Here is a 17,500-nt window from a genome sequence, read left to right on the forward strand (position 1 = left end):
AGTTCCCAAGTTTGTTTCTCAGTATTTTTCTTCTTCTTTTTCTTTTTTTTTCCTTTCTTTTTTTCCCCCGCTTGTGTACGAGATAATAGAAAACAACAAGAAGCTTGGATCTGTATGTTTTTGGAACGAGCGATTTTTTCCCCCTGTTTTAGTTGTTTCTGATGTGGTTGTTGTTGTTTGTGGGTTGGGATGGGGGTGGGGGTTGTTTGTTTGTTTGTTTGTTTTTTGGTTTGATATTAAACAGTAGTCGAGAGAAACAAACCGAAGCATAAAGCCTGCCCGTCTTTCTGGAATTAACTTTGCAAAGCTGATAATGCTTTCTTTGTCTGACAAGCCCAAAGGCATCTTTCCATCTCCGGAAACGTAGTACGCATTCTCTTCTTTCCCATCTGTCACGCCGGTGTATTGCCCGAAAACGACCCCCACCAAGAAGCTCCCCACGGCTGTTTATTGGTTTGGTTTTTTTTGTGGTTTTTTTGTTTTTTTTTGTTTGTTTGTTTGTTTTTTAAAACTCAGATATAACTCCTCGCCTTCAAAGTTATTTTTTGTCAGATTGTCTCGAAAGCGTGAATTACTACATTACTGGTGGAAAAAAGGACGATGTAAAGTTTGGGCAGTCCCTAAAATACGCCAGTCCTGTTTCCCTAAGAAGACCATGGTGAGTCTACTTCTTCTTCTTCTTCTTCGTTCGCGGGCTCTAACTCCTACGTTCACCCGTATGTACACGAATGGGCCTTTACGTGTATGACCATTTTCAACCCACCATGTAGGCAGTCATACCCCGTTTTTTGGGGTGTGCATGCTAGGTATTTCTTGTTTTCCATAACCCACCAAACGCTAACATGGGTAACAGGATCTTTAACGTGCGTATTTGATCTTCTGCTTGCGTATACACACGAAAGGGGTTCAGGTACAAGCAGGTCTGCACACATATTGACATGGGAAGATCGGGAAAAAAATCTCCACCATTTACCCACCAGGCGCCGTTACCGAGATTCGAACCCGGGACCCTCGGATGGAAAGTCTAACCCTTTAACCACTCGGCTATTGCGCCCGTCGATGGTAAGTCAGTGTTGCTTGATACCTTTTCGACTCCAACGGTCACTCCCGGCCAGTACCAGATTGACTCCACACGAACGTTATTGGGGTGTATTAGGGGACCAGCCCAAAGTAACTCCATGGGGACCCATTGTAGGGGCAGCACTTCAGCCCCGAAAGAACTCAACTCCTCACTCGCCTCTCGTTTGTTTGTTTTTTTGACACACGGGGATAAAGTCATCATGGTTCTTCACCAAACGAACTCCTTACGATTCCTCTTGATTGTCAAAATGGGGGGAAAAAGAAGAAAGAAAAAAAACGAGCAAAAAAAAAAAAAAAAAAAGTAACAACAAAAGCAAAAGAAACCCAACGGAATCGTGTACAGGAGCACAAAATTCGGGGAGGTATAAACAGTCTGGGGTTAATATGGATCGGGGTTTTTGTGTGTGTGCATTTTGTTTTTAACACCTGCCCTGAAACATCTCCAACGGACGGCAGTTCTGAGCCGACTCCTATAAGAGTCAAACCGAAGCTTGGAGCGATTTCCAGCCGTTGCACCGGACGTCGAACGAACATCACACGCTCGCCACCCAAGTTCCAGTTAATCAACCGGTCAGTAACATTTTCCTTACAGCACCCTTCTCTAATTACCTTGTGGTCTCATTTGAAACCCGCCCCTAATTAACGACGGCTAATGGGTTGGGGGGGGGGCGGATTGTGGGGGTTGGGGGTGCGCTGTCAGGGTCAGAGCGGATGGACACTGAGGCAGAGGAGGAGTAAACGAGCCAGCTAATCGAATTCTGCAGAGAAACGGCCACCGGTAGACCGGTCCATGCCAATGCCTAACACCCTACACCGGCTCAACTTTGGAGGTTAAGCCCGGAGCGGCTAATTCGGTCCGCGAGGTCGGCGTGTGGCGGGTGGGGGGCGAGGGGGAGGGGGCAACTTTTCCTTTAGAGCTGATGAGTTTGTTGGGCCACCGGAGACGGTGTAATTAGCTTTCGGCGCTCAAAGGGACGGTCAGAGCAAAGGTTTTATTTGGTTTTTGCCGGGTTAGGGAAGAAGACACAAGAGAGGAAGTCTTTGTACATGAACCGGCTTTTCGTCCATGCGGGAGGAAGATGAGACTATGACACCCCGACACGGTGGACGTTCTTGTGAAGAAAAGAGCAACAGTTATGCAAAGCCATGCTGATCCTGTCCAAAGCAGACAGCCAGGATAGCTAAGAGCCTGAGAGATTAGCAAGGTTACTTCGGTTCGTGTTTCGATTGGAATCCCCCCCTCCCCTCCCCTTTAGAAATGATAATCAAAATTAGAATAATAATCAACAAAAATAACTAAATATAAATTATAAGTATATAAATAAAGGTTTAAGCGCTGATGGATTTCAATTAAATCATTAACGTTACACCACCCAGTATCATCAGTGATGGAAGTACTTTGAATAAAACCACCTATTTGAACCCAATGTATCACACCAAGACAGCAACAGAGAGTGAGTGGGAGAGAGACAGAGAGAAACAAATAGGCACATGGACATAGAGACAGAGAAGGGGTGAGTGAGACAGGAGGGAGGACGGAAGGAAAGAATTCAGTTGATGTCCTCATAGAATCACTATCATTCACAGAATGCTGCTTTTCTTTCCTCCTCCTGACGACGTGCCAGAAACGTGAATGGCAGAGCTAAAACAAATCAATGGCTGCAGATACTGTCAGCAGAAAAGAGAAACAGCAGGGAAAAGAGGCTGAGCTCCATCAAATCAAAATCAAATTAAACCGCATTTTTAGTACAGCCGGCCACAAGGGATTGCATCGAATATGATACACATAAAAAAGAAAGAAAGAAAGAAATGAAACAAACGACTAAATTCCACAAAACAACGTGGAAAAACGCACACTCTCATAAATAGAAACACGCCAGTCCAAATGAACTTCGCCTCAATCAACTTTGAGAATGAATCAGAGTGACGAAAAAATAACTTCTATCCGTAAATAATACAATATCTTACAACAACAACAACAACAATAATGATAATAGGAAGAACAAGAAAGAAAGAAGAAGAAAAAGAAGGACGAGGAGGCATGTGGTGTAAAGTCCGGAAAGAAGGGGGTCTTCATCGTGTCATAACAAAGTGTCTGTGCTAGACATATCAAAAACTCCAGCAGTGAGGAGAATTTCTCTTTTTTTCTAAAGTTAAATACCAAAAGACCCTTCGCAAAGAGCACATGGTTGAACTACCATTGTCTTTCAGATGATGAAAATGTTTTGTTTTTTGGCTTTTTTTTTAACAAAACTACAACGCATAAAAACCCGCAGTAATAAAATAAAAGAAACAACCACGTTTCCGGTCTGTAAACCTTCTTCAAGGATAATTGACGTAATTTGAAAAAAATGAGTGTTAATTATGACATGTTTTATGTGACGTTTACAACTACTGCTAATAGTACTGCTGCTACTACTACTACTACTACTACTGCTACAGTTCTCTCCCTTTGTCTCTGTCTCTGTCTTAGAACTATTCGCTAAGTCTGGCTGACTGTTGCGCATCCACAGAGCGATCCACACAGCTCATGTGAGCGCAGAAAAAGACGATGAAACATCAAGGCACCATCATCCCATGTTTGAGTCATACACATTCAGTCCTTCAGGACAGTCTGGTCTGTAGTTGGTGGCGCCAGAATTTCTCGTGTCTCTTCCCGATAGTCGTGCTGGGTGTGTGTGGATCTCTTCTTCGGTGGCTCCACAACGCGTTTCAGAAATGTTATGTCCTCTCTGGTTGAAGCGTTTGGCCACCATTGTGAAGGAATGGCTAAGAAAAATGGGAATGGCTAAGAAAGGAAAAGACGTCAACGCAGACTGCCAGGAACGAATCTCCAACCCCCCTACATTCCCCCAAGACGGATGGAAAAAATCCCTTCAGATCTTGCCAAAAAAAAAAACAAACTGGAAGAGTTACTGTTACCACCGTTCAGAGAATTCCATTCCTCTTGCTGGTGATCTTTTCTGTGCATGCCTGGAGAATAATCTCCTCTCCTTTTCCTGTCTTCTCATGACAGATTGGGAGGGAAGAACTTCCTTTCAGACTGCGTCGGGTGACGGAGCGTTGGTAGTTTTGAGAGTTCCATTCCTCTTGCCACAGGTCTCTTTCGTATACCGGAGATTTGCGTACGGCGTCATTAGTTGGTGGCTGGTGAGATGGTTCTGAACTGATCTGTTTTTCAGGGGACGCGGTGGGGCGGAAAAGCCAGCGTCGTTCCTATCGGTTACTTACTACAACCATTACCCCCGCCACACACACACACACACCCACCTCGAAAAAAACAAGTAAATATACATACGGTTCAGTATGATTCCGGTGAAAAAGCACTGTGTGTGTGTGTGTGGGGGGGGGGGGGGGGCGGAGTGTCGGACGGGCACGCACATGCGATATCATATTTCCATGGATATACCTGCCTGCTCAGGTAATCATTTTCATGTTCATACCATGTACTATTTCTGTGTATGGACATTCGCAAGAAGCTGACACGGTCGCTTTCGTGTTCTGGCATTCCAGAACACATTACTTAAAAAGCTACATGGAATGAACAGACGTTTATTTAAAATTTTAATCTATTTAAGTTTATTTTATTCTATCCCCCCTCTAGAGACCTGTGTGTGTGTGTGTGTGTGTGTGTGTGTGTGTGGTCGGAAGGGAGCGTTGTTGTTTGATCCACATTATTTGAAAGCATACGGAGGTGGGTTGTTGTGTCTTTTGGGTTTTTTTTTTTGGTTCTTTTTCTTTTTCTTCTTCTGTTTTGTTTGTTTTGGAGGGTCTCTCTCTCTCTCTCTCTCTCTCTCTCTCTCTCTCTCTCTCTCTGTGTGTGTGTGTGTGTGTGTGTGTGTGTGTGTGTGTGTGTGTGTGTTTTGTGTGTTATCACTGCGTTTGATAATCATTGCATACGTGATTGTTGTTGGTACATTTATGTGCGAGTGGTTTCAGTTTTCAAGTGTTATGTATGTAGAAATGGTGAACGGAGCAAAAAGCTTCTGTTCTTTTTTTTCGAATGTGTGTGTGTGTGTGTGTGTGTGTGTGTGTGTGTGTGTGTGTGCTGTGTGGTGTATGCTGTGTGCGTGCCCAGTTTCTGTCTGTAACGTGTACTCTGGTTATCTGTGCTCTTTTCGTTTTCTTTATTAATCAGCATCAGGATGGAGTAGATGATGATGATGATTACGATGATGATTTTTTTGAAGTTTCACGTGCTGTTTCTTAGAGGTATGAGTTAACTGACATTTCTTACATGTGTGGTATTTCTCTTTGGATTGTTTTCTGTTTTATTAAATGTTGAGTGTGATGAACAATATTATTAATTTGGTTCAGCACTTAAAACCTGATAGCGAGTAGATTAGATGACATGTTTAGTTGTTGGTTTTGTTTGTTTGTTTGTTTGTTTTTTTCTTTTTTCATATTTTAATGAAATAACTTTCCTTGTCGTTTTAATCTAGTTTTTTTTTTTTAATTGCATTACCAGGCAAAAGCTGAGTGGCGTTCTTTTATTATAAGTTGTGTCATAGTGTTTAGCGTGATTTTTCTTTTTGTGCACATGTGACAATCACGTTACTTTGATGTATTTGGTTTTGTTTGGTTTTGTTTTTCAGCCTGACGTGCTTCCGATGCTCATTGTCACATCCGTTATGGTTCGTTTCTTTTGTTGTTCTTGTTTTGTTTTGTTTTTGTTTTCTTTCCTGTTGGGTTGCCTTGGCTTCTGCGACTGTAATAATAAATCCCGCTTTTGCTGACCTCATTTGACCATACTTCGTCAAGGTGTCGCACGCGTGTCATGTCCCTAATGCACTGTCTTCTCGTTCGGAAATCACGTGTTGAGAAATATAGGCTAACGTCATTATTATTATCATCATTATTATTATTGTAGTTTCTTTTACTTTTTTCCCCTTTTTTAGTGTTCCCTGACATATACAGTCCGAACACGAATTTTCAGTTAATGCCAGATGTGTTTACGGACATCGCGTGAGTTTAGGGACATCACACACGTGTTTACGGACATCGGGTGAGTTTTGGGACATCACACACGTGTATTAACTCTTTTGTTTCGTTTCCGCTTTGCCTTCTTCAAGACGCTTATCACACAGTGCAGTTTAAGAGTATTGCCTTTGATCCTTTTCAACGAACGTCACTGATCATGCCCTTATCAGTGCCCGCCTGTGATCTGTTTGTGTGTGTGTGTGTGTGTGTGTGTGTGTGTGTGTGTGTGTGTGTGTGTGTGTGTGTGTGTGTGTATTCTGCATCTGTGTGAATCTTAGCTATCATCTGCTTGTGCTCGTGCTACTAATTCCTTGTCCCTTTGGCCTCTAATTAGACACATGCATCTTCTTGCCGATGATTGTCAGGAACGTTTCTGCTATTATCTTAAAAAACAAACAAAAACAACAACAACAACAACAACAGTAGTCTCGTATTTTACCTTAATCCGGTCTGCCTGCAATATTGTCATCCTATTCGCCATCATGTTCAATTTTTCTTTCTTTCTTTTTCCTCCCTCTTCTCCTTGTCTTACTCTTTCACTTCCTCCTTCTGTTCTCCTGCTGCTGCCTATCTTGTAAATAAATAAATAAATAAAAACAACTGCAGTTTTTCATTGTGAAATGTGGAATTGCAAGTGGAATAAAGCACATCTGGATTGAGTGATGCTCATTCCATTGACTGAGTGGGTACACCACAGTTTGCCGAAAATTCGGCATCATTTCACACCTCCAAAAAGAAAATCTGTCAGTTTCTCTGTGGTCCGTAACTTGTTTGTGATCCCTGTAACAATCTTTTTTTTTTTTTTTTCTTTTTTCTTTTTTTTTTGAAAGGGAGAGAAACAGTCCGCCAGAGTACTAAAATCTTAGCATTAGAAGACATAAAGAAGACACATTATAAATGGCTAAATAACTGAAAACATTTGTATTGATTTATTTACTTATTTACATTATTTGATTGATTTTTTGTTTACTCTTTTATTCAACCATTCATTCCTTTATTTCTGTTTACCTGTATGTTTTTATTCATTCATGTATTGATTTCTCCATTTATTTCTCTGTTTGTTCCTGTATTTCTCGATTTATGTCGCTAATTATTTGTCTGCTGACCTATGATTTAAAGTATATATATATATATATATATATATATATATATATATATATATATATATATATATATATATATATATATATATATATATTGCCTCGTTGCCTTCTTCAGTTTGTGTTCTTGTCTTCCCGTTTAAAACAAGACGCGCTCCGTTTATGATAATTTAGTTTTGTTTTGTGACAAATCTGTCTATATTTATGTCCTCCTGTTCCCAGCTGCTTTGTGCATAGTAACCTTATCTTTTTCCTTCCCTCGCTCCTTTGGCGTGAAAAAAGACTTGCTTGGTTTCTTATGTTGGTGCTCAGCCTGAAGTTGAATTAAAAGACCCACTCGGTCTTGTACTCTTTGTTGGTTAAATGTTTGTCCTCTATTTCCGGACATTGCCAAACGTTGTTGTTGGTTAAATGTTTGTCCTCTACTTCCGGACATTGCCAAACGTTGTTGTTGGTTAAATGTCTGTCCTCTACTTCCGGACATTGCCAAACGTTGTTGTTGGTTAAATGTTTGTCCTCTATTTCCGGACATTGCCAAACGTTGTTGTTGGTTAAATGTTTGTCCTCTACTTCCGGACATTGCCAAACGTTGTTGTTGGTTAAATGTTTGTCCTCTACTTCCGGACATTGCCAAACGTTGTTGTTGGTTAAATGTTTGTCCTCTATTTCCGGACATTGCCAAACGTTGTTTTTGGTTAAATGTTTGTCCTCTACTTCCGGACATTGCCAAACGTTGTTGTTGGTTAAATGTTTGTCCTCTACTTCCGGACATTGCCAAACGTTGTTGTTGGTTAAATGTTTGTCCTCTACTTCCGGACATTGCCAAACGTTGTTGTTGGTTAAATGTTTGTCCTCTATTTCCGGACATTGCCAAACGTTGTTGTTGGTTAAATGTTTGTCCTCTACTTCCGGACATTGCCAAACGTTGTTGTTGGTTAAATGTTTGTCCTCTATTTCCGGACATTGCCAAACGTTGTTGTTGGTTAAATGTTTGTCCTCTACTTCCGGACATTGCCAAACGTTGTTGTTGGTTAAATGTTTGTCCTCTACTTCCGGACATTGCCAAACGTTGTTGTTGGTTAAATGTTTGTCCTCTACTTCCGGACATTGCCAAACGTTGTTGTTGGTTAAATGTTTGTCCTCTATTTCCGGACATTGCCAAACGTTGTTGTTGGTTAAATGTTTGTCCTCTACTTCCGGACATTGCCAAACGTTGTTGTTGGTTAAATGTTTGTCCTCTATTTCCGGACATTGCCAAACGTTGTTGTTGGTTAAATGTTTGTCCTCTACTTCCGGACATTGCCAAACGTTGTTGTTGGTTAAATGTTTGTCCTCTACTTCCGGACATTGCCAAACGTTGTTGTTGGTTAAATGTTTGTCCTCTACTTCCGGACATTGCCAAACGTTGTTGTTGGTTAAATGTTTGTCCTCTACTTCCGGACATTGCCAAACGTTGTTGTTGGTTAAATGTTTGCCCTCTACTTCCGGACATTGCCAAACGTTGTTGTTGGTTAAATGTTTGTCCTCTACTTCCGGACATTGCCAAACGTTGTTGTTGGTTAAATGTTTGTCCTCTACTTCCGGACATTGCCAAACGTTGTTGTTGGTTAAATGTTTGTCCTCTACTTCCGGACATTGCCAAACGTTGTTGTTGGTTAAATGTTTGTCCTCTACTTCCGGACATTGCCAAACGTTGTTGTTGGTTAAATGTTTGTCCTCTATTTCCGGACATTGCCAAACGTTGTTTTTGGTTAACCTCCTTTCGTTCTTGTTGTTGTTGATGTTGTGCTTGGTTTGCTTTGTCGGTGGGGGTAGGGTGATGGTAGGGTGTTGAAGGCTGAAGGAGGCTAGTTTTTGCTTGTTCGGGAATGCTCTTTCTCTTTGAGAAAATGAGAGAGCGAGAGAGAGAGAGAGGGGGGGGGTGGATGTAGGAGAGGATTAGACAGACAAACAGACATAAAGGACAGGCAAAGCAGGGCGAGCAGCAGCGAGTTGTGAGTTTTTATGTGTTTGTTTTTATTTTGGTTTTCACCTGGGATGAAAGTGATTGGGGGGGGGGGGGAGGGGTAGGAGGGGCGTGTAAGAAGAAGTGGATGGGTATAGTTGAGGTGGAAAAACGGGAGGCACAAGGCTTCAAGAATGGAGAGGGAGATCCTTTCCTCTTTTGACTGCTTCCCAGGCCCTGTTTGTTGCACTGTGGGCCTTGATCAGACACTATCATAATATCAGTCTTTGAATAAGAACGCCTTGAGATCCCAGTTCTGACCTCTCTCTCTCTCTCTGTGTGTGTGTGTGTGTGTGTGTGTGTGTGTGTGTGTGTGTGTGTGTGTGTGTGTGTGTGTGTGTGTGCGCGCGCGCACGCACTCCCCTCTCTCTCCCTCTCTCTCTTCTCTCACCTCCTCCTCCAAACTGTGCCCTTTACAAACTTTTCTCTTTTTAATTTTCTTTAAGTTTTTTTTTATTTATTTGCTTTCTCTCTTCTATGATAACGCATTAGGGTTAACACACTCACTGTGCTATATCTTCCGGAACTTTTCAATGAATAAAACAACAACAACAACAAAGAAGTAGGCAAGAAAGGAAGGAAATAAAGAGATGGAAAAAAAGAAAAGAAAAACAAAGAGACATGAAATAATGGTAGGAAGAAAGAAGGGAAGGAAAGAATAACGGAAGGAGGAATTAATATTGGGAAAAAAAAGAAAGTGATGAAAAAAAAGCATGGTTAGGGGGCAGCGCGAAGAGAATAGATAACAAACAGAGGAGAGGAAAAATAAAGTCACAAAATTAAGGTTGAATAGAAAGGGGGAAAAAAGCACAAATCGACAACATCAGGGACACAAATACAAAAAAAAAAAAAAAAAAAAGAAAGGAAAAATCGAAAAAGAAAACGATAACAAATAAGGACAAGGAATTGAACTAAACACAACAACGAGAGATTGAGGGGGTCGGGAAGGTGTGGGACACAACTACACACACACACACACACACACACACACACACACACACACACACACAGATGAGTTGGAACGGAGGGAAAAGAGCAAAGGAATATATTAAACAAACAAACAAAAAGCCGAATACAGACGGGAAAGATGAAAACATGATTTCTGAAAAATAAAATAAAATAAAATAAAATAAATAATCGTTTAATCTCTTAATTTCTGCAAACTTCACGTCCGCTGGGTTCTGTAGGAGTTATCTCCTCTATGTCTATGGCCCGTGTCCAGCTCAGACAGTTTGATAATTGAAAATAATGTAAAAAAATAAAATAAGATAAAATAAAATAAAATAAAAAGATAAAAATAATCAAAAATAACAATTTGAAAATGAAATCTTGAATATCTAAAATTAAACCAAAAGAATATCAATCAGTTAATGTTCATGCTACGTTTGTTGTTTTTTCCTGTGTGTCTTTATGATTTCTTTCTCATTTATTTCATCTTTCCATGTTATTATTATTATTATTATGCTTTAAATTTTGTTTACAATATTTTTCCCTTGGTTAGAAACAACGCAACGTGCTCACAATTGTTAGCATGGATTCAGAACATGTTCAGCATATTTCAGTTGTCTTTCTCTTTTTTTTTTCTTCTTCAATTTAATTTCGCATACAAAAAAGTGCAGGTAAGACAGCAATGGATAAATTCCCCCAACAGGAATACTTTTTATTTTCTGTTTATTTGCTTGTTGGTCTTTATCAGGGAAGGGGGTGACGGGGGTCGGGGGGGGGGGGTGTTTTAGGGTGGGAGAGTGGATTGGGGGGTGGGAGGGAGGATGTCTTGGACCAGCTGTAAAACGGAGCCATCTACATTAGGAAAAAGTCTGCATGTTGTTTAAATTTTCTTTGTTTCCTTTCTTCGTGCTTGCTTTGTCCATTTTTGTCCGTGTATTCCTCTCTCTTGTGTGTGTGTGTATGTCAACTGTCTGTGTTTGTCAAAAAAGGAGCAAGATGGCTGAATGTTGAAGACGCTCCTCTGCAATACTCTGTCCATGTGGGTCTGGCTTCCGTTTCCTGTCTCGCCCTCTCTACAAAGTTTGACTGGAAAATCAAACTGAAAGTCTAGTTGTTCAATCGGGTGAGACTAAATACCGAGTTCTCGAGTGCAGCACGCTCTTGGCGCACCGAAAAAGAACCCATGACAACATTCAGCGTTGTCCTCCTGCAAAATTCTGTAGAAGTAATCCCACTCTGACAGGTACAGAAATATGTAAATCATGTATACGCTCAATGCCTGCATGAGCGTGTTGGGTTTTCCTGCTGGTCAGGCACCTGCCAAACTCGGAGGTCCGTGGGAGGTTGTTGGGTAAAGGGAGGAGGAAATGGGGGGTAGGGTGGAGGTTGGGGGGTGGGGGGGGGGGGGGTTGAGGGGAGACAGACAGGAGAGGGGAGGGGAAAGGGTTAGGGATTTGAAAAGGCATTGCGATTTGTGCGGGGGAGAGGATTAGGTTGGAAGTGGGGAACAGAGATAGGAGAGTCGTGGGATATAGAAAAAAAAAAATAGGAGGGACAGAGAGATATGTTTATGTCCTGGTGATGACATGAGATTGAAATCCTAACGACGCTTTTATCGTTATTTGTATTGTTGTTGTTTATGCTGCTGCTGCTGTTATCACAGTGCGCGCGTTTGCTAATGGGTGCTTGCGCGGTCATGGCTGTACGTGCGCACCAGAGCACATGTGTTTGAGATTTCTCAAATTTAATATATTTTCACTTTAAGTTGCATTCAACTATGTGTGTGTGTGCGTGCGTGCGTGTGTGTGTGCGTGTGTGTGTGTGTGTGTGTGTGTGTGTGTGTGTGTGTGTGTGTGTGTGTGTGTGTGTGTGTGTGTGTGTGTGTGTGTGTTTGTGTGTGTGTGTACGTGCTCGCACGCTCGTGTGAAAGCAATTTCGCGGCAAAAAGCTTTGTCGTAAAAATATCCCAAATCCAAAGAAACCAGTCTATCTCACCGATCAAAAACAGAGAGAGAGAGAGAGTTGAGGTAGGGGTGGGACAAGCGGGATGGGGAAGGGAGGAAAGACACGGACACTGACCGACGTATACAGTGCTCAGGCGCACATCAGCAGAAGTTGATACACCCGATGCACAGCATAAATGTATCAAAACAATGATTGTTGGTTGGCTTATTTTCTGGTCTGGAAAGAGAGAGAGAGAGAGAGAGAGAGAGAGAGAGAGAGAGAGAGAGAGAGAGAGAGAATGACGATGGTGATAATAGTGACGATGATGATGACGATAGTGGCGGTGGTTTTGCAGCTTCTGCTGCTGATGGTGGTGATGATGATGATGATGATGATGATGGAGATGCTGATGCTGATGATAATGGTGATGGTGGTGGCGGTTACGGTGCTGTTGCTGTTGATGGTGGTGATGATGATGGTGATGATGATGATGGTGATGATGATGATGGTGGTGGTGATACTTCTGCTGATGCTGCTGATAATGATGATGATGGTCATGATGATGACGATGGTGATGATGGTAGTGGTGGTGGTGGTGATGATGATGATGATGATGATGACGATGGTGATGATGATGATGATGATGGTGATGCTTCTGCTGCTGCTGCTGCTGCCCCTGATGGTGATGATGGTGGTGGTGACGATGACAATGATGATGATGTTAATGATGAATCTAATGATGACTTAACGGCTGGAATAAGCCTCCTCTTCAATCAAGTCTTGAAAGCACCAGTAATGTCCCGTTTTGTATCTGCGCATGATGTCAGGGTAACAAGAAAACAACAACAAATATTTCCATTTCTGTCGTTTGCTTCGCTTTGCATCATTGAGGAAGTTGCATCGTGTTCTTTTTTTTTCCATATACCTTGGCAAATGAAACTACCTCCGTAAACTCTGACTTCTGGCGGTCTGCTTGCATGTTGAGAATTAACTGGCCTGTTTTGAAGCTCTGTCTGTCTAACAGCGTGTCTGTGTATTCACTAATCTATCACCTTCCACCTGACAGTAACTTTTGTCATATTTCAGTTCGCTAGTTTTGCAACTCTTCACATGAATACAAAATAAGGAGAAGAAGAAGAAGAAGAAGAAGAAGAAGAAGAAACAACAACAAGAACAACAACAATAATAATAATGATAATGATAATAATGAAATGGTAAATAATTTCATTAAGCAATTGGGTGTTATACAGTCCCTCATTCGCTAATGTCGTTTTTATTACATTTGATTGGTGCCATATAATTTTATGTTGTTTTTTCTCTACACGATTTGCCCGAACTGATATAATTATTTGTCATCTGATAACATGGACTAATTCAACCTGAACAAACATACAAATAAAGTTGTCGTCAGTGGGTGGCGGGGGAGTGTGAGGAGGGGTAGGCTTTGTAAATGGCATCCCTCCTCGTATAACGACGGATCAGAAGAACAGGCACAACTGAACACCATCGAAATGAATCGGCAGCAACATTGCAGGGCCTTCTCTAGTGCGCAGCCTCCTAGCGACCTAACGTAACGTCTATGAAGTAGTTTCCTGCCCGCGCTGAGATGGCAGCGCTAGACGGGGGATTAAGCGGGGTGGGGGGGGGGAGCGGCATGAGAGAAATGTCGCTGAAACGGTGTAGATGATAGTGCAGAAAAATGAAAGAAATATATCGATTTTTGTTGTTGTTTCTTTTTAGAACTCAATGACCGCGACTGATCACCCTTTGAATCAGCTGTAATTGAGAGGACCAATTTTTTTCCTGCCTAATATACTTCGAACCTTTTCTCTCCCGGATAACACTCGTCAGATATTTTGTCCCCCTTGGCGCAAACAGTTCCGGACGACACCCCAGGCATCCTCTAAGGAATCACGTACCACCCTATCTAATTTCACTCCCACAATTAGGCCCTATTGTATATCTACGATACTGCATTGCATTACATTGCATAACATTAGATCGTATCGCATAGTATTGTTTTGTATTGTATTGTATTGCACGGTGTTCTCTTGTATTGTATTGTACTGTGTTTTGTTGTATTGTACTCTGTGTTTTGGGGTTGTTGTTTTTTGTATTGTATTGTATTGTATTGTGTTGCTCGTTATTTGTCAGACCTTATCATTTCTCCGTGTGAAATTCGGGCTTCTTTGTGTGGGAGGAGCGCGAAGCCACAACACAGCGCCACCCATGGTTGTTTTTTGTTTGCTTGTTTGTTTGTTTATTTGTTTCTGTCTGCAAGCGTATTTGTTGTATCATCAATGTGGATTCTTCTACGAACAGAACTTTGTTAGACATAAACAGCCCTTTCGTTGCCGTGGGTTCTTTGACGCACGTACGCTAAGTGCATGGTGCTCACAGGGCCCCAAGTTATCGTCTCATCCGAATAGCTACCCATCTTGTGGTATGTCTTTTCGTATTTCAGCATAAATGAATGAAAAATAAATTAATAAATAAATGAATTTATGAATCAATTATTTAGGTAAGTAGGTAGGCAGTTAGGTAGGCAGATTAGATAGATAGACAAATAAATGTATGAACGAAAAATGACAAAAAAATGTATATGTAGATTCCGGACAGGTGTCACAGAACCACAATGACCATCTAAATTCACGTGTGCACTTGGTCAAATGAAGTTTCTTTTATTTCGTTTCTAACTCTTGTGTGCCAGCTTGCCTAATAATCATGGACTGTTCTTGGAATGCGGTTTGCTTGAGCAGATTCTCACATTTACATTAACATCGCATCGTGTTTCCTCTGTCTGGCTAATTATTAATAATTATCAGTTAACTGAGTAAAGAAGACGAGACGATAATAATAACATCAGTTGTGGCTAATAATTAGTATATTCCTGGAATCAATACAAATATTAACACAAGTACGATTTGGTTTGACAGAGAGAGAGAGAGAGAGAGAGAGAGAGAGAGAGAGACAGACAGACAGACAGACAGACAGACAGACAGACAGAGACAGACAGACAGACAGATATAGAGAAAGGATGGGGAGAGAGTAAATAAACCTTTCTTTCACTGCAGACGAAAGTACTATCAGGATGTGTGAAAATGAGAAGCACCATTCTATCGTTTACGAACATAACAAATACTTGTCTTCACTTTCGTTGCCTACATGTGTAATGGGGATGCATAAGATAACAACACCACAAAGACACACACACACACACACACAGAGACATACACAGAAACACACACACACACACACACACACATATATATATATATATGTGTGTGTGTGTGTGTGTGTGTGTGTGTGTGTGTGTGTGTACAAAAAATAAATCTAAAGCACCATAACATAACATTTTCTTATATTATCATTCAAAAGAAAAAAAAAATTCACAGGAATCTAATTCTCTGAAATCCTACCCCCCACCCCCCATCCCACTTCCACCATACCCCCTCCCGTCCCTAACAAACCCTCTCCCCCCCTCTCTTTCTCACCACCAACCCCCATACCACTCTCCCACCCCCTCACCATTCACTCAATTCCCCTCCACCCCCATCCATCCCTCCTTACCACCCAACAACCTACACCCCCATCCCCCTTAACACTTCCACCACCCACCCCATTCGCTCTCCGCCCTTCTCTCCATCCCTTCTACCCTCCACCAACCCACTCTCTTTCTTCTCCCCCTACCCATTTCATTCCATTCGCTCCCTCCCCCCCACCATCGCACCCAACCCCACCAACCCACCACCTATACCCTTCCCACTCCTCCATTCCAAAACTTCCCCAACACCACCTTCGCTCGTTTTCTCTGTGCCCCTTCCCCCCTCTCCCCCTCCATCCCCACCCTTCACCAAACTCTCCTTCCCTCCCATCCACCCCCCACCCTCCCTCCTTCGCTCCTTTCATCACAACATCAACCCTTCCCCATCCACCCACGCATCCCTTTACATCACTACTCCCCACTCCCTTCCCCCCCTCCCCCCACCGCATCCCCCCCCCTCGTCTCACCCTCTCAACACCACACCCACTCTTCGCTACCCCCCCCCCCTCACTCCTCCCACACACACCCACCCCACTCCCCAACCCTTCCACCACCCGGGTTTCTTGCAGGAGCCTCCCTTTTTGATGGAGCCCGAGAACCCCAAATCGGCGGACCAGTTCGAGGGCTTCATCATCGACCTCCTGAACGAGCTGGCCACCATGGTGGGGTTCCGGTACCGCATCTACCTGGTGCCAGACGGCAACTACGGCAGCGCTGATGAGAACGGCGAGTGGAACGGGATGGTGAAGGAGCTCATTGATAGGGTGAGTTGAGCTTTGAGAGAGAGAGAGTGAGAGAGAGAGAGAGAGAGAGAGAGAACACTGGAAACTGAACACAGAACACTAAAACACACACACGCACCACTATACTCCCCCCCCTCCCCCAGTATCATCTGTGGTAAGCAGTTCAGGTTTCAGAGAGAGAGAGGGATATAACGAAAACGATAACGATGTTTTATTCAAGAAAGGCCATGGCTGTATTTGAAGGGGGTACACATAAACAGGAAACATTTTACAACATGATGCGCACAAAAAATATTATATATGTAATTCATGAATATTGTGTATATACATATCTTTGAACAATGTCGTAGTATCAACTCATAATTCAGAGAGAGAGAGAGAGAGAGAGAGAGAGAGAGAGAGAGAGAGATGGATATAACGAAAACGATAACGATGTTTTATTCAAGAAAGGCCATGCCTGCATTTGAAGGGGGTACACATAAACAGGAAACATTTTACAACATGATGCGCACAAAAAATATTATACATGTAATTCATGAATATTGTGTATATACATATCTTTGAACAATGTCGTAGTATCAACTCATAATGGAGAGAGAGAGAGAGAGAGAGAGAGAGAGAGAGAGAGAGAGAGAGAGAGAGAGAGAGAGAGAGAGAGAAAACACTGAAAACTGAACACTGAAAAACACACACGCACCACTATACTCCCTCCCAATATCATCTGTGGTAAGCAGTTCGGGTTGCAGAGAGAGAGAGAGAGAGAGAGATAACGAAAACGATAACGATGTTTTATTCAAGAAAGGCCATGGCTGCATTTGAAGGGGTTACACATAAACAGGAAACATTTTACGACATGATGCGCACAAAAAATATTATACATGTAATTCGTGAATATTGTGTATATACATATCTTTGAACAATGTCGTAATATCAACTCATAATGGAGAGAATGTGCGAGAAAGAGAGAGAGAGAGAGAGAGAGAGAGAACACTGAAAACTGAACACAAAACACAGAAACACACACACGCACCACTATACTCCCTCCCAATATCATCTGTGGTAAGCAGTTCGGGTTGCAGAGAGAGAGAGAGAGAGAGAGAGAGAGAGAGGAATATAACGAAAACGATAACGATGTTTTATTCAAGAAAGGCCATGC

At 42.1% G+C, this 17,500-nt stretch overlaps 1 protein-coding gene across 1 annotated transcript in view; it reads left to right on the top strand.

Moving 5' to 3' along the window:
- LOC143283312 (glutamate receptor ionotropic, kainate 2-like) overlaps window positions 1-17,500 on the top strand; it is a 609,057-nt gene that overhangs the window by 508,425 nt on the left and 83,132 nt on the right. The window contains exon 10 of the mRNA XM_076589503.1: window positions 16,171-16,365. Within this exon, the coding sequence (XP_076445618.1) occupies window positions 16,171-16,365 (195 nt within the window). The remainder of the gene's footprint in view (window positions 1-16,170; window positions 16,366-17,500) is intronic.

The sequence above is a fragment of the Babylonia areolata genome, chromosome 6 (assembly GCF_041734735.1).
Source record: "Babylonia areolata isolate BAREFJ2019XMU chromosome 6, ASM4173473v1, whole genome shotgun sequence".
Taxonomy (NCBI): Eukaryota; Metazoa; Mollusca; class Gastropoda; order Neogastropoda; family Buccinidae; genus Babylonia; species Babylonia areolata.